Source organism: Manacus vitellinus, unplaced genomic scaffold, assembly GCF_001715985.3.
Source record: "Manacus vitellinus isolate BGI_N305 unplaced genomic scaffold, ASM171598v3 scaffold_51_pilon, whole genome shotgun sequence".
NCBI classification, from domain to species: Eukaryota; Metazoa; Chordata; class Aves; order Passeriformes; family Pipridae; genus Manacus; species Manacus vitellinus.
The window spans coordinates 1,099,986-1,123,779 of NW_021940620.1; the positions used below are offsets into that span (position 1 = coordinate 1,099,986).

The following is a 23,794-nucleotide window of genomic DNA, read 5'->3' on the forward strand; positions in this document are numbered from 1 at the left end:
GAACATGTACTAGGTGTTTGACAAATAATAAATTTAATAAATAATATTCTGATCTTCGGTCCCAAGCCCCAGCTCAGTACCCAGGGGCACTGGCAGGAGGTTCACATGCCCCATAGAGCTCAGTTCAAAAGCTGTGGGGTATCGCTGCAGAATTTGGCCTTGTTCTCCCAAAGGCTAGTTCATACTTCTGACTGGCTTTTTGTGGCTGATATTTTCTCCACAGCATCTTTTGAACTGTTGTATTTAAAAAGATCTTTCATTCCATGTTGAAATCACACAGCTGTGAAAATTATCAAAGGTGGAAAATGAATAACAAAATAGGAGTTAAACCACAAAATCATCTTTTAAGCATGGCTAGGGTCAGCTTCCAAGGATTTGCAGGATCAGGACTGAACTACCTGAAATCCAGGTAGTTTTAGGGGTTTATTTTCATCCTTTATCCGCGCTAAATACATTTTAAATTACTTCTTTAACCTTCTTGGCACCAAGCATTTATTTTGGGAGCCTTGCTCTGCAATTACAGCCCACACAGAAAGCAGGTGAAACAACGTCAGTGCACGTTTTTATTACAATGAGCACAGAAGTTAATGAGTGACAATTATACAGCTTCCTAGAGGCGTGAGCAGAGCAGTGAGCCAGCGGGGGATTGAAGGTTGCACACTGAGACCCGAGTCCAGGTGACAGAGGAGGCACAGTGGGGCTTCCCTCATTTCCACTGCACTTCAGACACCATCAGGCCTTACAACAGCACTGCTCAGAAAGACATTTTGCTCTTGTGAAAGGTTGTTAAATCCCCTGCTAGAAATACTAAAATGTGACACTAGCTCGAGATCAGCGGTGCAAGTAAGAAAAATGAGACTGGTTGAAACAAGGTATTTTAAAAACACAACCCTCTTTCTTATTTAAAAAAAGGAAAAAAACAGGTTTTAAGATACTGCAAGGTTCAAGAGTACAAAAATATTTACCTTTTAAAAATACCCAAGCCTACAATCTCATAAAATAAGTCTCAACTTAATATAAAAATCTTCATAAAAATATGCCACCTATATTTAACCCGAGTCCTCAAACCTGTTCTGTGCTGATATATAAGGGTTTTCTTGAGAAATTTGGTACATTTAAACAACTATTCTATAGGTTAATTCTGTAATAAGTAAAAACAAGATTAAATACTGCTGTTATTAGAGAAATTACAGCTTGAGAAGGGATGAGAACATCAGGGGTCACAGGACACTGGTTACCTCATGCCATGTTACATTTATGGCAAAAGCATAACTGCAGCAAATTATTAGAAAATAGTATTTCCACTCCCAAAAGCAGTTTGAATTAATTGCACAAGTTCCTTGCATTTAAATGTTATAAAGCTTTATATTTGTGCTTGAACTTCAGGGAGAGCCCCATTCCTGTGCCAAGTGCCAGCACAAGACAACTCACCCTGAACTCTCACAGTAAAGATGAGACACTGTGCTTTTCTTGGCCCTTACAGGAGGTGACTCAGGGCTAATTGTTATTTATAGAGGATAAAAATCAGTCTACCAGGTCTGATAGACTTTATGTGTCCAAGAAGTGCATGCACAGCCAACATATACAAAAATAAAAGGTATTACACTTTTTTCAAACGATGTAGTGTTTATAAAACAGTAGTAGCACAACTTGAAACTCTACATTTATCATCATCCAATCTACCTATGCTAAACTTTTTTTTTAAAAAAAGCATATATAATCTGTAAGTTTTGAAAAACAAAACACTGGTGTTTAGTTTTGTTTTGAAAAAAATGTGGTCCCCAATTAGTCCTTTTGCATTTTTAATAGCTGCAGGTAAACATCTCCAGTACAGATTTTTGAGAGCAAAGCCCATTTAAATTTATAAATGGCACAAGGGTTTTGAGAAGCTTTTGAAACTGCAGTGAGCTTTCTCTGAAGGTGCAGAACAAAGTGGTATGTATTCAAAGGAGAAATTAAATACTTTGGGAAAAATAAAACCAACACCCCAAAAGATCTAAAAAACCTGCTTATGCCCAGACACCATGAAAAACCTAAAAGCTAAAACTTCATGGCACATATGGACAGGATCACTGACTTGCTAAAGCTTATGTTTCTGGCCCATCAGAAAGTCAGCAAACTATAGTCCTTACTCAGTGCTCGAGATTTCCCCCCTCCCCAAAGACACTCACAAAGCCCAAGGTGGGCTCAGGCTTTATGAAAAAGCATCAGTTTTTACAGGAACAAGTGGATCCCAGGTCCTGGGAAAAGCAAGTGACATGGAAAGCTCCTCTGTTGTTGTGTTTAACCCCGTGTCCTTACAGCAAAGTCTGTGCTCTGCTACAACTCAGTTCTGACCCCACTCAGTCTATGGGCTTTGGTCCCAGATTTCAGAGGAGGCCAGGATCTTTCCTTCAGGTTTGGAAAGACAGGCATCCAGCTCCCCTTCTTCCAGTCAACACACACAGTGAGAAGAACCACCAGCATTACATTTGCTAAATATTTTTTGTCCTTTAAGCAGCTTTCATCAAGTACCTGACTTACTGGAGTCACTGCTGTATTATTCCTAAGGCTCATTTCTAGCTTACTCCTCGACTTCTGTTTAGCACAGCAGGCCCCCATTTCTCAGTGGGGACTGTATCTGCTGACCAACCCCAGCAATCAGGACACTGAACTACAGACTGAGAGTCCTGCAGGAGTAGACAGCAGCTGGTCAGTAAACTGTGTAATCTGGGGATGGCAGCACAGGGGATAACAACTATGGTGCAATAGCATTGACTGTTGGGTTTTGTTCATTTTCCTCTGGAAGAAAAATGCATTTTTGAGATGATCCTGTTCTTCTTTCAGCCCCTCTGACAACGTGCATCCTTCTTCACAAGCGTGTTATCAGAATTTTAGGACTCTCCTTGGAACTCCTAACGCCAGTGGTTTCTTGCCCATTTCTGAAACTGAAAGCAAGTAAAAGACTGAGAACTAGAGAACATTTTCCAGGGTGTCATCAGCCACTCCCCCCTCCCAGCGAGCACGGCTGCAATAGGCACGTTCCTCTGCTGTGACCCTACAGCCCACGCAGTGCTCTGCACAGTCGCCTGGCTGGGTGGCAGCAGCAGTGCAGCAAACAATGCTTGGAATGTGAACCTCGTTCAGGGACTGTAATTCAGTTACTTCAGTCTGTTGATGCAAGGAGCCTGTGAGGGGAATCTGCTTTGACTCCAGGATTTCTAGCTACAGGTCCTCAGCGCAACACTGAAAAGTCACAGGTCAGACGTGTAAGAAGTCCCTAATTATGATAGGGCATGCTGCTCTTTTTCTTAAGGAACCTGGGCAGAGGATTTTTCTTATTCTGAAAGCATGACAGCTCCTTATATTGACCAGGAATTAGATACAGGGATTCCCAGCTTTTTCAAGCTATTATTGCTTATAAGGGCAAATTCTGTTCCAGTACCAGTTCTCACTAAGCTGGGTGGTGGCTACTTGGTTAATCCAGTTTCCTTCTGCTGCTCCCAAGAATTTTCTTCACACTGTAATGGATGTGCACAGATTTCAGTGGAAATGTTTGCTCAGGGGACCCTAAATAGCCATGGTGGTGGGTCAAGAGAACTGTTGTTGCTCACAGCTAAACCATATAAACCAGAGGAAAAGCTGTCCTGGCCTGTCTCTGGCTGCCCAGAAAGAGGTAGAATGTTGAAATTTTGTGTTTAATTGGGAGTAGTATATGATGAAGTGTTTCATAATGTATATAATCCTACTAAATGGAAAGTTTAAATGAAGAGTTAAAGAGAGTGAATGATAAAAAAGGATGAAAGGTGTTGGGAAATCTGAAGCAACAGCCTCAAGGTGCTGGAGATGGTCAGCCTTGCTTTGCCAGTGCACATCAGCTCTCAGGTTCAGACACTCTGGAGAAATTGCATGATGTCACTGTTGAATTAACAACCCAAAAGAAAATAATCTAAGGGGCACTTTGAAAGCTTTGATGTTTTGCAGTGAAACTGAAGAAATGTTTACTGATTGGGAAAAGGGACGGGGTAGGAGCAGGCTGTGAACCCTTGTGAGGCACAGGATGAGTGGAAGCTGCCTTACCATTTCACCTTCAGCATCTGCTCGAAGCTCTCGGGCAGGGGGTTGCCGTAGCTCTCCGGGAGGAACAGGGTGAGGATCCCAATCAGCACAGTCAGGCTTCCCATCAGGATATAGGGCAGGAATCTGTCATAGGCACCTGGCAGGGCAGAGGATATGCCAACAGTACTTAATGTCCACACCTGACAAACCCACATGGAAACTTTATATTTCAGACATTGCTGTAATGCGGAATTAATCTGGAATAATTAGCTGAAAGCTTCATAAATATCAAAGGTGAATCCAAAACTGAGTTACATCTGTTACCTGCCAGCAAACAAAGGGATTTTTCCAATTTTAAAAATTTTAAAGCTTCAGCGTGTGCTCTTGGATGGCAACACCTACCAACAGTTTCATGCCAACCCCCATGTTTGTGTAGTGGCTGATAGTTTGGGGGTTTGGGGATGTTCTACATTTTCAGCTGGGCTAGCCAACATCTTTGCAAGGCAACAGCTCTGCTGGGATCACTGCTGGAGTCTTCAGCACTACACTGTCATCAGGAACCAAATCCTCTGTTAAATAATTCAATATGAGGGAATAAAATTGCTCATAAGCAACCAAGCAGCTCATCAGCTGCTGGGATTGTGTATCCTGCTGGGCTGGTGCAAGAGAAGGGAAGAGACTAATGCAGCTGAACAGGCCAGCTACAGACTAACAAGTCATTAACAGGGGAATCCTTCAGTGCCTTCCTTCCTGCAAAGGGAGACAGCATCAGGCTTCCCGAGACACACATGAGGCTCTGACCTTGGTGTACTCAGAATACTATTTTGGACTCGAAGGCAGCAGCCCCTGCCAGCAGCCTGAAGCTGGCACAGGAGTGTTTGGGCAGGATACAAGAGCCTCAAGTCAAAGCAGCACAGCAATGGAAAAGTCTTTCAGGAAAGGGATTACCAAGGAGTTAAAATATTTAAGATCCAGAAAATACCAAACTGGACTTGACAGCTTTATTTTATAGTTGGGATAGAGCAATGTGCTTTATAATGTATGGAATAAACTAGGATTAAAGTGAGGACCCCTGGGTATGTCACACTGAGCCAAAGTTTGTGATTTGATCTCTTCTGTGTTCATGAGCTGGATGAAATAAAAGGTCCTAATTTAGCTGTAGCAAATAGCAGCAGCTGACAAGTTTCTCCTAAAATCCCTTAGAGTTTAGGAAACTATTTTGATGACTCCAGAGAGTGCAGATTCTGCGAATGTTCGGATTCCCACCTGGTTCACTCCTCCTGACATACCCATCCTGGGATGTGCATGGAGAGTACCATGCAATGGATCTCCTACTACCAGATTTCCTTACTTGCAACATCACTTCTTGTCACATTCTCCTGGGAAACTACGTGGCATCCCAAGATGTGATTGTCATCCCAGCCACTCCATTTGCATGGTTTATAAACACCATCATTGTCCTGGACCAGCTTGGACCCACTTCAGTGAGTGGTCCCTAAAGGAGAGAAGTGCCTGATCCTTCTGTAAAGCCCAAGCAGCTCCACTTCATTTCTGCCATGTCTGGCAGTGAATTCAGACCCCAGGTGAGAGAAGGGACTCAAAAGACAAGAAGTGAAGGGATTTAAAGCTGAGCCTGCACTGCAGAAGCTCAGGTGGCTTCTCTGGGCAGCTGTGTGGCACGAGGCAAGAAAGGCAGGATATCTCACCCAGGTAAACAAAGTAAGGAGCGATGATGCTGCCCAGCCTGGACGCCGTGGAAGTGGCTCCCACTGCCATGTTCCTCACTGGGGTTGGGTACAGCTCCACGTTGTAGACATAGAGCATTGAAAATGCAGCTGTGATGCCAAACTTCCCGAGCATCACCAGACCAACAGAGAGGACATTGAGATCTGGAGGAGACAAAATAAAATCAAGGTCAATATACAACACCCTGTGCTTATTACTTGTATTTCTTCTACGTCCAAAAGATTATATTGCTGGTCTTTTTCTTAAAGGTTGTGGGTTTGATATTGTTGTTTTTTTAAAACTTACACAAAGTATTAACCCGTCCCTGGATGACTTGGCTCCAAACTTCCCACTGAGCATAATGTAGCTGTTCAGGTTATTTTGTACTTTCCAGATTTTGCTTGTCTCCAAGTAAAACAGCATTTTTTAAATGGAACAAAACTTTGGATTACATAGCAATAAAGCACAAGCTTAAATCCACCCCCTTTTTGCAAAATCCTGTGGATATTTACACACAGTGAAATGTGGATGCAGGTTTTTTCAGTCTGGATGCACAACCAGATAAATTACACTACGCTTTGGGCTCTCATGTTAGAAGTTGGTTCCCCTGCACTATATAAAGCTCAGTAACCTGACACAATAAATGAGAGTTGAGCGTGACTCAGCATATACATATGCAATAAAAAAAAATTAAGGCTGCAAGGGATCAGCATAACCTTGGCCTCAAATTCTTAATTCGATGCCGGTTTCCAGTAGTTTTGCAGAACTGGTACGTAGTACCATCAGCTGTTCTGAATATTTTATATACTAGAACCACGTATTGAATTTTGTACCTGCAGGAACCAGCTGAATGAAGAGGACAACACTTCCCCCTAAAAATAAGATGCCAGACAAGGAGTAGCGGCGCGGGAGGGAGCGGAGGAGGAGCCAGGCGATCACATAAGCTGGGACTTCAATCACAGCCGAGAGGAAGCAGTTGAGGTAGGCATCTCCATGCCAGTCTGGAGTGCTGAGGGACAGGCCAAAGTAACCAACTGACGTGAAAAACCTGAGGAAAGCAATAAATCCAAATCATTCCAGAAACAGCAGTCTCTGAACGCCTCCAGTGTTGCCTCAGGTGTTGTTACAAATATAGGATGTCGGAAAGCATTGCCACAGGTATCGTGGCTTAAAAAAATCTCAGTGGCAACCCCATCTTTCTAATTCTGTCATCTCTTCCAGTGGCCACATCCACAGCAGCTTGAAGAGACCTTGGATTTCTCTGTCCTTCCTGCACACACTACACCAAGTAAAAGGCTTTGTGGAAGTCGTTCACAAAGGCTTTTCATTGCAATGGACTCAACAACACAATGGAATGACTCTTGCAAGCTTCCCATGCCAACTACTTTCCTACTTGTAGCCAACTCCAGTGACAGGATCTCCCCCCCTCAGCAGTTCTGTTACAACTTATTTAATCTTCACAAGAGAGCTGGATGTTCAGGTCTCAAATCTCAAGAGTGCCTCACTATGGCATGCCAGGTGTGCTAGCCAGTTCCTTTCTGCTGGGGAAATATGGACAGAAAAGGGTGCTGGTTTGTCTACATGGTATTATTGGGTCCTCATTCCTCGTGGCTGCCCAGGCAGGGACCAAGATCTCACTGAGATGGGCACTGTACAGACACAGAACAAAAATGCTGGCCATGGGTCTGCTTCTTGTTATGCTACTGAGTTGCTGCCTTTGCTTCAAGAAGAACATTTCTCTTCAAACAGAGATTACAGAGATGGGAGCATCTTAAAAAAAAAAGAAAAGCAACATAATCTAAAATACACAAGTTGTTACACATGGTTTCTTAACTATTTTACATCGAGGCTACTGTCTCCAGATCCTTGGGTATTAATGCTGTGGGAGTGAGGACACTGAGGGCCATGTACCAGCCAAGGACCATGTGGAGATGGGCTCCAAGGCTCAGACTTCTTATCTAAACCTGTGGCATGTGCCCTCAAATCAGTAACTGTTTTATTGCCTGGGTACTGTAGGAATACACATTTCCTTACCACAAAAGTAATGACATAATAGTAATAGTTGCAATGTTTCGGGTTCGAAATAGGTCCAGAAGGATAGCCTTCTGCTGCTGCTGAGGCTTCGAATCCTGCATCTGAAGGAAAAAGGAAAACAAAACCGAAAAAATTCCCACACACCTAAGAGCAAAACAACCTCTGCTACCCACAAGCCGGGCAGTTACGAAGTTACAGCTATCAGGGGATAACCAGGCAGCCCAAGGGCCACGTCTGCCCCGGGGCGGGCAGTCCTTGGGTAGAGCTTGTCTCTGCACCCAGCTGCACTCGTGGGAGATTCCACTTTTTTGTCAAAAAAAAAAAGGTAATGCTGAGACAGCACACGCTGACTAATTAGAAAGGAGTATCAGCTGACCAGACAGATGAATTCACATTTCCTTAGGGATGTCACACTCTGCTTCCAGGAGTAACCTCGTTACCAAAGGCATTTTTCTGTGTACTGTCCACTCAACTCTCTTCTGTTCAACCTTCACAAACAATGTGAAAAAAACGCAGGAAATCACCGAGTTTTGCTGCCTGCCAGCACCTGACAGGGAGGGCAACAGATGCCAGAGGTTGGTGAGGTGGCCAGAGCACAGCATGGGAGCATCCACCACCTCAGATCGGAGTCGGAGGGTCCTGTTTGAGGCTTGAGGCAGGAATCTTCTGGGAGGCATTAGGGTGCCCCTCTGCCTGCACACTTTGACCTTGCCAGGGCAAAGCCAGCACTTGTGTCCAGGCTTCCCCTCAGGCTGAAAGAGCAAACCACCCTGGCTCTCCCAACAGGGCTAGCCAGGAGATTTCCTTTCCTACGAAGAGAGGATGGTTTCTGAGGAATGTCTTCCTAGTAATGTTTGAAAAATACTTCCAACGGAGGATGTAGAGCGCAGACATCATCCTCAGGCTTCTGAGGACAGACACTGTGGCACACAACATCTCCATGAGGTAAAGGACAGCTGAGCTGCTGCTTGGTCTCAAAAATACATGGGAGTGATAAAATGCTGCAACCTGAAAAAGCCACCTCCAGTTTGAATGCATGAAGATGAAACACAGTTTGAAACACATCCAAGCACTGGCGGTGAAGGAAGGAAATGGCTTTTCTGTGGTTTCTGTAGGATGAGCTTCCCATCATTGCAATATGCCCTTCAATTTACAGTAGAACTTACACTTGGAAAAGGGATCTTCAGCCAAACTGTAAGTGGGACTCTCAAGTGCGGGGTGGTGCCCAGGGGAGGTGTCACACAGTGTCTGTGTCCTGCAGACACTGCAGAGGAGCACACGGGGCTCTGCTTTCTGCTCTACCAGGAGACACCAGGAGGCACAAAACACAGGTGCCACTATGAGGCAGCAGAGGAAGATGTGACCTACAGGTCATTGCTGACACAAGGCTGGAGTCGAGTTGCTGGTTCCTTTGCACAAGAAAAATCCGTGTGTCTCTTCAGGAGACGCTCCGGCGCGGGCAGAGCCACTAGAGGGGGAGATGAGCACACGAACCAACCATCCTGCCGGGGCTCTGCTGCTCCCCAGCCCTCTGGGGTGCCAGGTTTGCACCAGCCTTTCTTCTTTTAACCAACAGGTATGAAATACAAGAAAAAAAACAGTTTTGAAGAAGAGCTTGATGTTCTTCACAGCCTTCGCTACCATCCTGGTTTTCAAGTGCCCTTGTAGCACTCGGGTGCTTTGACTGGTTTGTGCAACCCAAGGAGTCCCTCAGGCTCCACACAGCCCCAGCACACGTGGGTGCTGATTTAGGGCCCCCTGCACAGCCCCCCTGCAAAGGGCTGCTGTTAAACTACAAATTGCAAACACCACACCAAGCTGAAATGGGCACAAACACATCTTCCTCAGGTCTTCTCAGTGCCCAAAGGATAAAGCAATCTGGGCCACCCTTGCTTTGAAAACCACAACAAAGCACTGCTGAGGAATACCATTTTACTGCACAAAACAAATAATAAAACCTCCCTCTGGGTTCTCACTTTGATCTCTCTAACCCAGCTCTTACCACACGCCAGAAGTCCCCGCAGCCTCTGAGAGCTGCTGGTGCAAACCAGTTCCCTGCTGGCATTTCCCAACAAGTCAACTGGCCAAAGGGGAAAAGTGCCAGCTAGGTAAAGCAGCAGGATGTGTGGAACATACCTCTGCAGTGTCAAAAAGCACGGCTGGGGCTGGAATGCCATTTATTTTTGCAGCCTTTCGGATAATAACTTCTGCCTCCTTATATCTTCCCTGGGAGATCAGCCACCGAGGGGACTCAGGAATGACCCTGCAATAAGTTTCAGAATAAACGACTCAACATTGTCACAAAAGTAAAAAGTTACAAGTAACATATTTGCTGTGCCTGTGAATTATGCTCTCATCTCACAGATTGCTTGCAGCAGGAGACAGCCAGCACAGAGGGATGTGGGCAGTGTAATTCAAATATATGGGACGTGGTTATTCTCATGCTGAAGTAGATGCATGCTTAGGCCTTTGTCCTCACTGGTTGTTTTTCAAGGAATAATTGATGTCCACCAGATGTCACCAGATAGACAGCAAGGATGGGGGTAGCTTAGCCAGCACTGAGCAGAAATATTCTTAGGAAACTGCACACAATGTGGAAATGCTTTAAATATGCACAGGATATATTTAAAGGTTCTGTGTCATAGGAATCTTATATACAAACCTCACAGTGTTACCACAGCTCTGAGCAGGCTCTCCCGGGCAGAGAACTGGGGCAGTGTCCCCTTGCAGAGTTGATGACATTTTCTAATCAATTCCAGGCACGTGTTGAGTGAATTAACACCAAACACAGGACAGAAAATTTCACTTTTCCTCAACTAAATCCTTTGATATTAACAGGTGCTGCCTTGCTCCTTTTAGCCAGCAGCACTTTTTCCTCTCCTTGGAAAAAAGCAGGTCAGACACTCCTTTTCTGATGAACCCTAAAGGACTGACCCAAAGACAGGTCAATAATTTCAAACATCAGATGATTTATATCCAATCCTTAACCACGCATGGGACTTTCTGTGAGATGAGCTGCCTCCACTGCTCTTCTTTCTGGGCAAGCTGAGGATCCTGAGACTGCAGAGACAATGCTGGGAACCTTCTGGAGAATTTGGAAGGGAAATGAGTAAAAGAGCAACTATGGCACAGAGCAGTGGGATGTGCAAGTCACATGGCCCATGGAAGCAGTAGGTCCACGTGCCCAAATGCCAGCTAATGCCAACCTGCCCTGGCAGAGCATTGCCAGTGCACCTTGAGCCCCATATCTCCCCCCACATAAGCCCCTGACTAGAAGTTCCCTCCATGGAAACTTTCTGCATGCTTTACAGTGTGCACCCTTGAAAACCTGGCAACTCCCACCCAGTACATTTCCCAGCAGGACTCTGAAGCCATGCCCTGGGGACAGATTTCGTGTCCCTCACAGTGCCTGTTCCACAGATACCTGAGAGGCTCCCACCCAAACCTCCCAAACCAGGGAACAGCTGCTTGGTGCACAGGGAAGTGCTGTTGTGCTGAAGGAGTCTGAAACATTCCAAGTTAAATAAACAAACTGACCCTTAGACAGAATCAACCTTTAAAATCTGATGACAGCAGAGGTGGAGCTGGAAACCATTTTAAAGGATTGGTTTGAAGACTAAGGTTAAAAAAAACCCCAAACAATTGACAAACCAAAACCAGCAGTAGAGACTTTTGGCAAGACTGGGACGTGCAGGAGGTCTTTTGGACTGTGGAAGGATGGCTCTGAATCACTTAACTGTTATATAGACATTAATTGCTCACTTACAATCTTTTCAGGAAGAAAGAGGTCCTCTGGATAATACCAAGGGAGGGAACTCTTTTTGTTATAAATTATCCCTATTTTTAGTGTGTGAGTGATACCTTGCCTTTCTTTTCTGTTTTCAAATACCTGTCTCTTCAGAAAGCAGCAGATGACCAGGGCAGGAACAGAACAAGGCTATCTGCCCTTCCTCAATGCCTCTGCCCAGCTGAAAAGAGCAGGGCTTCAAGCACACAGCCAGCACCAGTGACTTACAACTGGCACAAGTAACCCAAACATAACATCCCCCCTCGAACCAAAGCCTCCTCAGGGCAGATAGAAAATAATAACTGCCCCCCCCCAACACCCTGGTGTTCCCCAGCACCCAGCAGGGAGAGCAGGAGGGGAGGTGGGGAGCGTGGGCACTCACCACCAGAGCGGGATGCAGAACAGCCCCGGGACAGTGAGCGCCAGCAGCAGCATCCGCCAGTCTCTGATGAAGTAAGCAAACAGTGGCAGCAACATGTAGCCAAATGCAAAAAATATGCAAACTCCTAATGTAGAGAACAGAATACGAACTGATTTGCCAAGAATTTCTGTGCCTGTTTAAAACAAGGGAGGTTGGATTAGCATTTTAACTCTTTCTTGTCAAGCATGACTAAATACTTTATTGCAGTTACGAAAAAAAAAAATCAGCTAAACAGTCTTAGAAAAGAGCAGCACAGCACGGACCCACCCTGTACAGAAAAGCTGCTGGGAGTGTTGGGGACCTTCAGATAAAGAAGCTACTTCTGTTTGCTTTGATTAATGCATTTGCAGAGACAGATAAGGACAGGCATGGGGGATGGCCGGCAGACTTCCAGGGGCCTTCCTGACATGCTCCTCCAGGACACAGCCTGCTCCCCCCTAGGACAGCCTGCTCCCCTCTAGGACACAGCCTGATCCCCCACTTAAACCCATCAGGATTTAAGATGCAAGTCACTGCTGGGCACTTCTGGAGGAGCAGAGGTCCGTGGACAACAGACTGACACGGGATGGAAGGATGTGAATTTACAGTGAGGGGAAGTGGGAACAAATGTCACATCTATTTCTTGGAACAGAAGGAATGTTGGAATGTTGGATCAGCACATCACAGGCTGAAGGACACAACCAGGGAAGATGCCATCTTCTAGTAATGCTGCTCTTCCAGGAGCCAGGCAGCAGTCACTGGAAGCATCCTACAGCCACTGCACCATGCAGCAACCTAAGATCTAGTCATAAAAACTGAGGCTGTTCTAAGGCTTCAAAAGCACCTAAATTCTTTAACAATAAAAAAACCTTTCTTTTATAATATAACACTTAGCCACTGCTTAGTAAAATCCACAGATGCCCTCAGGTCCACCTCACCCCTCCTTGAGCTCCCAGCCCCAGGGCTACAGAGCTCTCCCTCACATGAGGAGCACTGCAAGGGCTGGAACTCTCACACTTTGATCTGGACTCAATTAAAAAGCAAAGGACACTGAGCAAACAGGAGGGGCTCAGAAAGTCTGGAGAATGTGCTTTGGTTGTGCAACATGGTAAGAACTCCAATGTTTAATATTGCTGAGAAGATGGAAAAAATACTCAAGACTGAAAATTCCTCCTAATAGTTACAAGAATTCTCATTTTAGAAACCTGGGTTAACTGAATAAAGTCACACTAAGAAAACTGAAAATAACAACTTGTTGGGCTAAAACAAGTGTGGGGGGATAAAATATACCATCTTCCTCTATTGATTGCTCTTGTTCAGATGGGCTGTCTTGGGAGAGGTCTGATATTTGAAACATCAGTTTATACCTTTAAACATTACACTATCATTTGTGACAATTCAAAGCCAGTATGATATCTGTCAACTCCAATTCCCTTATCTCCTGCCTCTCCTCCCTCATTCTGCTGGCCAAGGAATAACAGCTCTAGGACAATACCAACATGCCTTCACAAATCTCCATTTTTTTATAGTCCCAGAGCACAACAGTTCTGAACACAGAAAACTGGGGCCTAAAGGTAAAAGAGAAATCAACATTCTCTACAGAATTTCACCAACAGCTTGGGGTGGAACTATTCCCACAAAGGTGGGCAGCAGTAGTGCCAAGGGCAGGATGAGCCTGGGTGGCTGGAACAGGGTCTGAGCCACACATGGGAAGGCAACACAGGTTTGGATGCTGAAAGCTGGAATGACAAGAGAAACCTCTGCTGATGTGGCCACTTGAAAAAAAACAACCCTGCTCTTTGGGCTGGAGGGTGGCAGGGCTGCAGCACAGCCAGAGCCAACAGGGCCTTTGCAGGTGCTGGTGCTGCTGCTGCTGCCCTGGTGAGCCCTGACTGCTGTCAGATGAAACATGGGGAGCATCTCCAGCACATCCTTTCATAAGGAGTTACCTCTCTTTCTATGGACATATTCTCCTATCCAGCACCTCTATCACATGCAGCTACCTGGAAGCTCCTGGGTTTGCCCTGCCATGGGCAGAGGTCACAGAGCTCACTGGGGCATGTCAGCTACGCAGGGTAGGGGGAGAAGGACCATCCCCTGTCAGTGCCCTCCTCCTTACCCATGGCAGGCAGTTGATGACTCACTTAAATGAGGAAGCCAATGTCTAAGTTAGTTTAGATTAATCCTGCCCCAAGAACCAGCCTCGAGGCTGCCAGGGAACAGCCAGCACTGATGACAAGTGCCCCAGGGAGCCACCGCTGCTCCTACGACTCGACAGAAGAGACGATGCCATGAGACAACACAAGGGGGCAAGGGCCAGCAAACTGCAGCTGAGCAATTCAACAAGCCTGATGTTACTCGGGGAGACCCCGTCCCCTCTCTCAGCAGCAGGAGCATTTGGCTCCAGGGCCCCCCTTGCAGCTTGGCCTCTGCTGAGCCCTGAGGCAGCATCCCAATCCACATCCAGCTGGGTACCACATTCCTGCCTGACCAGAACCTGCACCCCTGTGCTACACAAACCCCGTGTGCTCCCAGGAGGATTGTCAGCCAGGCCAGCTCCTGACCCAGTGCTGCACCTCCCAGCCTTGGCTCCAGCTCCATCAGCCCAGCACAGGAGTCACTCCCAGCACAGTGGGAGCAGTGGCAGTGGTGACAGCAGTGGCAGCAGCAGTGGCAGTGGTGATGGCAACAAGGGATCTCCCTGCTGACAGCCTGACCTTAATCCTCCCTCCACACTGGCAGTGGTGACTCACAGCTGCCTGGGGACATGGTGCTGTATCCCCTCCACAGCACTGACTTCATATTATGCCCTTCTGCTCTATTTTTACCCCCATTAAAGTCTCATGTGGTAGGAAAGACCAGCATTAACTATTAGTATACAATTTTAATCTAGCTCACATTATGATCTACAAATTGTAATGCTGGCACCAGTGGCTTAAAAACAGCCATAAATATGTATGTGCACATTTTAAAGACAGCTCTTGCAAATCCCAGTTCCCCCCTGACCTGCATCACTGATCCCCACAATCTGCCCCTGCAGTTGCCTTTCCCAAAAACCCTGTGCCCAGTGGGAGACACTTGGGGTCCCCTTCCCCATGGGCTGCTCCCTTCCCTGCAGGGTCCCCAGGCAGTGACTGCAGCCACGCAGCCTCCCACAGCTGCTGGGTCCTTCTTGCTACACTCCCTGTAGAAAAAAACCCCAAACCTTAGCTTCTAAAATTAGGGACTTTATCACTAATCTCAACACTGGGACCAGTGACTTTGTAGCTCCTGGGGCTCTGACACCCACCCAGCTTCCCTGACATTCCCTGTGTCTGGAAGCACTGGTTTGTGCCAAGGTTTTGCACCAGGTATGCACTGACCCCTCTGCAAAGGGGTGCAGAGGCAGGGAAGAACCCAAATGGTTCCTCTTTTTCAGACCTGCTGCTGCTAAACCCTGAACACTGCCTTGAATGTCTTCTCCAAAGAGGAAGGAAATGGATGTTTATCTAGACTCTTCCTGCTCTCTTCTTTTTCTCTCAACCTACAGAAATTATGGGCTTTAAAGGTCCAAGACCAAAAAAAATCATAGTGGTTTAAAGTAGGAATTGTACCAGTGAAGATTTACCACTGTCTAATTAAATAATGCAGGTTCAGGGGGGGAAAATAGTAACAATACATTAAGCAAACATTTAATCTAATGCAGACATATTCATACCCAGTATGAAGGCCACCACATAGTTTGAGATCTGTCCCATCCCCACTATGAGGAAGAGCACTGTGAACATCTCCCAGCTGGTGGAGAAGATCTGCAGGAAGCTGAAGCCAGTCTGCACAGCCATCGTCAGAAAAAGGATGCTCTTCCTGCCAAACCTTTGGTAAAAGATAAAGATTATTACTGAAACAGCAGGTATTTATGGAGGGGGTTACGTAAGAGGGCACAAGGGAGCACAAAGTGATGAAGCTCAGCACAACTTGAAGTTTTGTTCATCTTAAACAATTTTATTCTTTTATATGCACTAAAAAAAATATTAAAATTCCCAAGACTCAGGAAACAAACCAAGAAGAAAAATTAAAAGCAAAAACTTCAGGGAGCCACCAGACAGAGACTAAGGAGACAAGGCAACAGTACAATAGGGAGACACGTGAAGATTGCCACACAAAAGTTAGGAGATGTCACATTACTGACAGAGGTCCCACAACAATCCAAGGAATAGCTCATGCAGGAGGGTGTCTGGGCCCTGGGAGAGGCTGCCTGGCTGTGCTGCCACCAGGGCACACACACTCCCTCAGATGCTCCCAGTGGGCACATGGCACCAGTGGGATTTAGTGATTATCTCGTCTCCCTTTCAAACAGTAACACCAACTGACTTCTGCACTGGGGCAGGAGTCAGGAAATTAAATTGGGATCACATGGAATTTAATGCTAGAAGCTTTAGGATTAAGACTCCCAATGAGTTTTGAAACCCCTCTCCTAAGAGCCCAGAGGAACACTGCTGCCTTATGATACCCTCATTCCCAGGCAGAACCAAACAGGATCAGAGATCCCACTATAGTGGTGTGAACATAGGGTTGAGGGCTGTATGGAGAGGGCAGCAGAGAATTGCAGAGAGAGTGTATTTTCTGCATTCAACACTCGTAAGGCCAAAATGTCAACACTGCTCAGATAATGATTAAATGCCTGTAATGATTTTTTTGATACTTTACGTAGTGAGATGGTGCAACACAACTGCTATCCATTTACAGGTTATCTGCTTTTTTTCTTCCTCTTGGATGTGCTTCCTCTATTTCCAGCAAATCAGCTCTCCTATGCAGAGCTTCCATTCAAAGGGCAAGTTTCTATCCTGCAGCTCTAACGAGGGATTGTCAGTTAATGTGTGACAAAGAGCAACATCTTTGTCAGATAAAGAAACAATTGCAGATCGAGGGATTTTTGAAGGAGCCAGGCCAGTTACCCCGTTTTGATCAAAAGCTCAGAGAATGGCACATTTAACTCCTTTACCCCTCCTAAAAACAAAGCCCGGGCGTGGCCCCGGGGCTGCCCTGCCCACGTTACCTGTCCGAGAGCTGCCCCGAGATGAAGGAGCCGATGAGGACCCCCACGAAGAACAGGGAGGTGGTCAGGGGGGCTTTCCAGTCATCCTCACACACCAGGTTCCACTGCAAGACAAGAGCCTGACTCAGACACAGCCACAGCACTGGGCACGGGGGCCACTGGCTGGACACTCACACATCTCCAGGCAATTTAATTCCATTTCCCCATGCCACGTTTCCACCCATCACTGGCACTGCTTTCTCAGTCAGGGTCGCTGCTGGAATGCCCTGCTTTAAAGCACAGGAAAAAAAGGGAAGGTGGTTCCCTCCCCAGGCAACTCCATGAGGCCAAAACCCCTCAGGTGTTTGACAGGACCCCATCCCCACTGAGGGGGGAGCAGCCAGCAGTGCCAAGCCTGATGGAGCTGGTGTGTGCAGCCCCAGGGCTGCCCTGGCCCTGTTTCCAGCACAATCCCCCACCAGACCCCCAGACCTGGCTCTCCATGGCTCGAGATGTTCCCACCAGTGAAGCAGAGCAATGGAGATGGGTGAAGAACTGTCCTGGCTAGGGACAGCTTCCAGTTACCTGACCTCTGCCAGCACAAAACCTGCTGCATTTCTGGGGTTGACAAAACATATGCAGGAAGAGGCACAGAATGAAATCTCTTCTCCTGCACTGACGTGTTACCAAATTCTGTTCCATCTCGTAACCTGCACCACTGACTTGCTGCCCATCACTCAGCCTCATGACTGGAGTTGGCTGGAGCTGGAGATTTGGGACAGAAGCCAACATGGAAACTTCCACCTAAAACTATTCATAACCCCAGACAAGGTTGAAAAAAATAGCAGTGGCATCATGAGTCTCTGTCCACTGAAGTTACAGCTGAGCGTGTCTCTGCCACAGCTTGTTCCCATCCTGGTGACTAATCTCCTGGTTAAGGCATGCCTGCCAGGAACACTTAGGGATAGGCTTCAAACATGTCAGTCTCAGATCAGATAATACTACCATAATGGTAATCTAATTAGATCACAGATCAAAGTATGGCATAATTTTAATAATTAGCCATGCTATCTGAGAGCGGGGCATCACCTGCCCCAGCACACACCCTCTGAATCCTGCCCTCAGGGCTGCTCTGGCTCCTCACTCAGCTGCAGGCTACAACAAGGAGGAACTCTTGTGTTACAGAGACACCCAGGTACCATCTGATGGCACCAGAGTCCTGCCAAAACCAAACTCCCCCTGGCCTGGTGGCTGAGCTTCGCTGCTGCTGCACAACAGGCAGGTAAACCCCAAAGCAAGGGGGGGTGTGGTTTGGTGCAGTTTGCTTTGGACTGTAACTTAGGAAAGAGATGCAACCAATGCCTGTTTTCAGGCAGAACAGAGATACACTGGCAGTGGTGGGGAGCCAGGCACCTCTGCCCTTTGCCCTGCAGGGTAACACCAGCTACATGACAGAAAAAAGGAACTGAGTTTAAAACACAGCCCACGCCTCCTCCTGAGGAACACACACATCTTCAGAGCAGGAACATGGAGACTGCTGGACTGAAATGTGCCTCCAAGACTTAAATCTGATTAACAACTAAAAGAGCCCTATGGCAGCAGTTGCTGTAAGGTGTCTTCTCATCCCTGCTGGCCAGGGAGAGGTGATGAGGTGTGCCCCCCCCCAGACACACACCCGTGGTTATCTTTGCTGTGTTTGGTAAGGTGGATGTGAGCATGTGGGTCAGTGGGGCTCTGGTATGTTCGAGGATGATGGCTGTGAAAAACAGATACAGGGATCTGCTTCACCTGTCAGAGAAATGGAGATTTCTGTGAAGAAGTTTGGTGGAAATCAAATCCTCTATTTAAGACAAAACAAAATTCAGCTACAGGAAACAAAGCATTAAAAGTACACTGCAGAGGTGTTTCACCACATCCTGCTGCACTTCCCTGTCCCTGGGGAAAGCTGGTGACATGGCAGAGTTTGCATCTGATACAGACTATTATTAATTACCTGGATTTGAGCACCCCAGTCTGGGGTCACCAGCACAGTACCTGTTCGTAGACCTTCAGACTTGAGTTGATCAGGGTTAAGGATCAGTGTTTTTAAAATGCCTCCACGTGCCAAAGGCACTTTGGTTGCAAAGCAAACCCAGCTAAATAATAACTTGTCCATAAAACTGCATTGCCTCCTTGGTGCCAATTGCCTCCTACCTAGGTGTTCACTCTCCCTTTTCCCATGACATACTGCACAGCCAGCAAAAATTCACTGCACAGGGTCAAGTCTTTCAGATTTGGGGGATGTGATAAAGAGCACCCAGCAGCTGGTTGTCTGGAGAGGGGCTGCTGTCTGCAGCAACTCACTGCATGTGGCCAGAACACACACAAACACACCAAGTCCATCCGGCTCCAAATATGCCTTGGAGTGAAGCTGCTGAGTGAACAAACCCCACCACCTATTTTAGGACCTTGGCAATGCAGCCCTACCCCACAGGTACAGCTCATCTCCCCAGTGCCACCTCCCACCCCACAGACATGGCTCTGACGGAGGCTCGTGCCCTGGCACTGCACAGGGATCAAGCACATGTTGACACGGGGAGGTTTCACTCCTGCTCCAATGTAGAGGGAAAAGTGAAAAGTAACTTATTTGATCTCCTCCTCAGAGGCTGCATCCATCACAGCCAGCACCACACATGGGCATGGGAGCTACAGCCACAGCTGAACTATCTAGAGCTACAACTTCCAAACTGTCTCTACTGGACTAATTATTCATTAACCAGAAAATAAGTAATTCTGAAATGTCCCTAGCTAAGCATATTGGAGAGCAAAGTTCATGTAAGGTTCCAAAGAAGAGCTCTGAATGCAGGAATAGGAGCTGCTCAAGAACACTGTTATTACATCACTTAATTCCCATCAAATCCCTCCAACCCTTTCCCACAGCAGTGGGTGGAAAAGCTTTCTGAAAAACTGAAACTACTGGATAAGGTGTCCTGACTGCCTGAAGAGACCCAGTCACCTGCATTCTCAGTCAGAAATCACTCATTAACCCTCCTGAGAACCAGCCCACTCACATCAGAGGAGAAAACACTAATGGAGCCTTGTGTAAATGGCCAGGGCTGTAAACCAGGGAAAATCTGAGCTGGTTTACAAGAATAAATCTGAAGATGAATAACTCAAGAAGTATTAATTATTCACAGATGGCTCCATCCTGCTCCCTGAGCACAAGGTCCAGCAATGAGAGCAGCTCTGCTTGGTGCACAAGTGATGAGCACAGGCACCTCCTGCCCGTGCACAGGGTGTGTTCCCGGGGCTGGGCAGGGCTGCTCTCCACTGATGGAAAAATCCATAAGGGAACAAAAAGACCTTTAGATGCCTTCAAACCACAGCAGCTCCTACCCAGCCTCTCGTCTCTGCCAGTTCCAAAAGCTTCTAATTTCTGCCTTTGCTGACAGTCAGTGCCAGGGCTGGGACAGGGACCGAGCAGGGTGGCACAGGTGACAGGAGAGCAGCCCCAGTACAGCCCCTGGCACTCACCCTGCCCCTCACAGGGGTGTCTCAGTGTGTCTGGGGCACACACCATGCCCAGGGTGTCCCCAGGGAGCAGTGCTGGGTGACAACCTGGCTCAAGGGAACTAACTGGATGCTAATGCCCTGCTCCAAAGAGCAGAACTGGTGCTGGCCCTTGAACCTCCAATTAGTGTCAGCTCTGAGCATCGTGATCTGGAAGTAAAACACTAGTAGGTTAAGTTCCAGAAAAGAACAGCAATGAGCAGGGCCTGGGAGCCTGCCAAGGGGAAAAGGGAGCCCTGCAGCCCCTTCACCTCAGCTGTGGGATCACACTGGACCCCACAGTGACCCACATTTCCACCTGCTCACCATCACACTCAGAGCCTCCTTCATGTCACCCTGGCCTGATGGTCACCTCTTCACCTGTGCTGTGGGCACAGTCACTTCTGCCCATCATCTCCATTTTCAGACAAGCAGATGACTGAGTCTGTAAGGACATGCTAAACCCTGGCAACAGAGAACCCCAGACCAAGTAACATGGGTGCTGAGCTGGCATCTCCCAGTTCCCTTCAAGCAGCAGTAATAACAGGATTTCATGCAACTGCACGAATCAAATTAAATCTCCAGCAATTAATCCTGTGCCATCAAGTTCTGCTCCTCAACTGAGTTTTTGAACTGAAGCTGTTTCTTCCCTGAGCTCTCCTGATGGCGTGTCCTGGCTTGTCTTTCCTAATACAGAGAAAAATGTTGGGTACAAAAATAAACATCTCAAATTTAACTGAACTGCCTCTTTTCAGCATTTCATCAGTGCCTGTTTTCCTTGTTTTGAAACCAAATTCTGTATTTTTTCCAAATGTCCATGACAATTTTAAAACAAAACAAGTATCCTTCTTTTCCATCTGGCTTACAGATGGGAACCTGGCACTTGGTTTCCATCTCTGGATGTGCTATTGCCTCTCTGGCACACCCCAAGCCTTGTGGCAAACCCCACTGCTGTGTCCCATCTGGATCCCACACAGAATGCTCTTGTTTGGCATCTGCCAACACAACTTATTTACCGGTCATTAAGAAGGAATCACATTTCTCCTCCTTTTGCTTCATTTACTGCCTCTCTCAGAGCAAGCACCAACTCCAAACCAGAGCCTATGAATTCACAGACAGCCCAGGATAAACTGGCCTCCCTCTGGCAGTGAGTGTGGCACTGCCTCTGCCAGTGGTGGCTACCAGGCACCCACCAGGCAGCCGTGCCAGCCCAGGGGTTACAGCTGGGCATGTCTGTGTGCAGCGTGGGCAGCACCCACGGCCAAGCAGCTCGACCTGGTGTCACGAGGGATCCCCGACTGCCAGCACAGCGGCAAGAGGTGTCACCCGTGCCAGTGACTTTGCTTCGGGCAGGTGAGAGGAGGTTGGCACCTCCTGCCCACGTCCTGCCCTCCTGGCATGTGGCTGAGCCCACCTCTGCCCACCCCCAGCACAGACCCTCCTCCCGTGTCCCCAGGGCACAGACCCCTCGCCTCTCCTTCAGGACCTTTCCCGGCTGTGCCACCGTGCAATGTTTTTTGGTGGCAGCTGTTGCTGAGTCACAGGACCCGTGAGGAGGGTTACACAGCCACCCCCTGTCACGCAGCCCGAGGGTGAGCCATCAGTGCCTGACCAGGGCAGCCCTTGGCTACCTGGGACACGCTGAAGGACCGCGGAGCCTGCCAGCGGCCAAGTCCAAGCATTGCCTGGCATGAGGGTGAGCCCTGGAACCTCTGGAAGCCCTTGCACAATGTAGAAGAGCAGCAGCAATCCTGCAGCTGTAGCGGAATCATTCTCGTTCTCTAACAGAGCTCCACGCTCCCTGCCCGCACGGGCAGAGGCAGAACAGCACGACCCTGCCACCACACCGCCAAACGAGCGCTTATGTGACCTGTCACCGCTGAGGTTCTCGCAAGACACCCCGTACAGACGATGCCCCTGCAGAGCCTTACAAACCCTGCCTGGCTGCCCCGGGTCAGGCTCCGGCAGGAGCGACAGAGCACCCTCGGCCCGCAAACCCACGGACAGGTTAGGTGCTGGTTGTGACCCACCCATTCCAGCACCGACGGCCACCGAGACCACGGCAGGGCACGGGGTGCGGGGGCAGCGAGAGCCCACCCTGCTCTGGCCGCAGCCGGGCTGGCTGTGTGTTTATGGGACCGTGTCCGCGTCCCCTCCACCGCTGCACCGAGAACGAACAATCCCATCACATACACAGTTCACCGGGACGGTCAGCGTGTGGCAGAAGGAAACTATCACGCTTCTATTTTCAGCCTCTGCTTCCCCCTCCACACAAACATCTCTCCGAGCAAAAACAAACTGGAAAACACAGCTGGGATGGCGAGGGCGAGCGGCTCCGGGATGGCGAGGGCGAGCGGCTCCTCCAGCAACCTTCACCCCCGGCATCCCTCCCGCTCCCCGCAGCACTCCAGCAACCTTCACCCCCGGCATCCCTCCCGCTCCCCGCAGCATCGTGCCCAGACGGACCTTTCCCACATCGTGCCCAGACGGACCTTTCCCACAGGCGCTTCACCCGCTGGCTCCTGCTCCCTGTGCACCCCCCGAAGGCAGAAGAAGCCACCCCAGGGCCGGGCACAGCCCGAGGGTGGGATATCCCATCCCCGCGCACCTCGGTGACGATGGTGGAGCGGTACACGTCCCGGCTGTACTCCCAGCCGTCCAGGCACGGCTCCTGCTCCAGCGTCTCCAGCTCCACGTCGGAGCCGGGCCCGCAGCCGCGGCCGAGAAGTTGGCGAGCGCGGCCAGCGCGGGTACGGCGGCAGCGGCTTCGGGGCCCGCCCGCCCCGTCCCGCAGCTCCAGCGGGATGCTGGCGTTGAGCCACTCGCCGCTCAGGTTGGCCCCGCGGGGCACGGCGCACCGGTGCTCGGGGGTGCCGGCCAGGAACACGATGGAGAGCCCGTTGAAGCCGTTGGGGATGATGCTGGCGCTGAGCAGGAAGAAGATGAGGCGCTGGAAGAGGCCCCACTCGCCCAGGAAGGCGGTGACCGCATCGTAGTCGCGCATGGCGAGCGCGGGCTCCGCGGCTGTCCCGCGGCTCCGGGCGCTCCGAGGGGCGGCCCGGCCCGCCCGGACCCCCGGGGCGGTGCGTCCTGTTCCGCGGCCCCGGCCCCGCCGGGGGTTCGCTCCGACCCCGCCTCCCGCGGCATGCCCGGAGCCTCCCGGGCACCGCGTGCACCGGCTCCGATGCCTTCCCGGGAGGCGGTTCCCGTTTTTTTTTCCATTTTCACAGGGACGTTTTATTTCCCTGGGCACCTGCGGCAGCGGCCG

General features: G+C 48.7%; 1 protein-coding gene across 2 annotated transcripts; it reads right to left on the minus strand.

Moving 5' to 3' along the window:
- Window positions 1-535: 535 nt before the first annotated feature.
- On the minus strand, window positions 536-23,567 carry SLC22A4 (solute carrier family 22 member 4). Of its 2 annotated transcripts, none has more exons than XM_018081109.2 (10): window positions 23,135-23,567; window positions 17,020-17,123; window positions 15,682-15,836; window positions 11,967-12,090; window positions 9,934-10,060; window positions 7,798-7,898; window positions 6,597-6,811; window positions 5,745-5,927; window positions 4,060-4,195; window positions 536-2,927 (listed from the first exon to the last, which is right to left on the minus strand). In XM_018081109.2, exons 1-10 carry the CDS (start codon window positions 23,528-23,530, stop codon window positions 2,852-2,854), a joined length of 1,617 nt encoding a protein of 538 aa, XP_017936598.2. In that variant the 5' UTR covers window positions 23,531-23,567; the 3' UTR covers window positions 536-2,851. The 2 variants fall into 2 exon arrangements, with proteins under 2 accessions (XP_017936598.2, XP_017936597.2); XM_018081108.2 differs by having other exon boundaries at window positions 11,967-12,138.
- Between the last annotated feature and the right edge of the window lie 227 nt (window positions 23,568-23,794).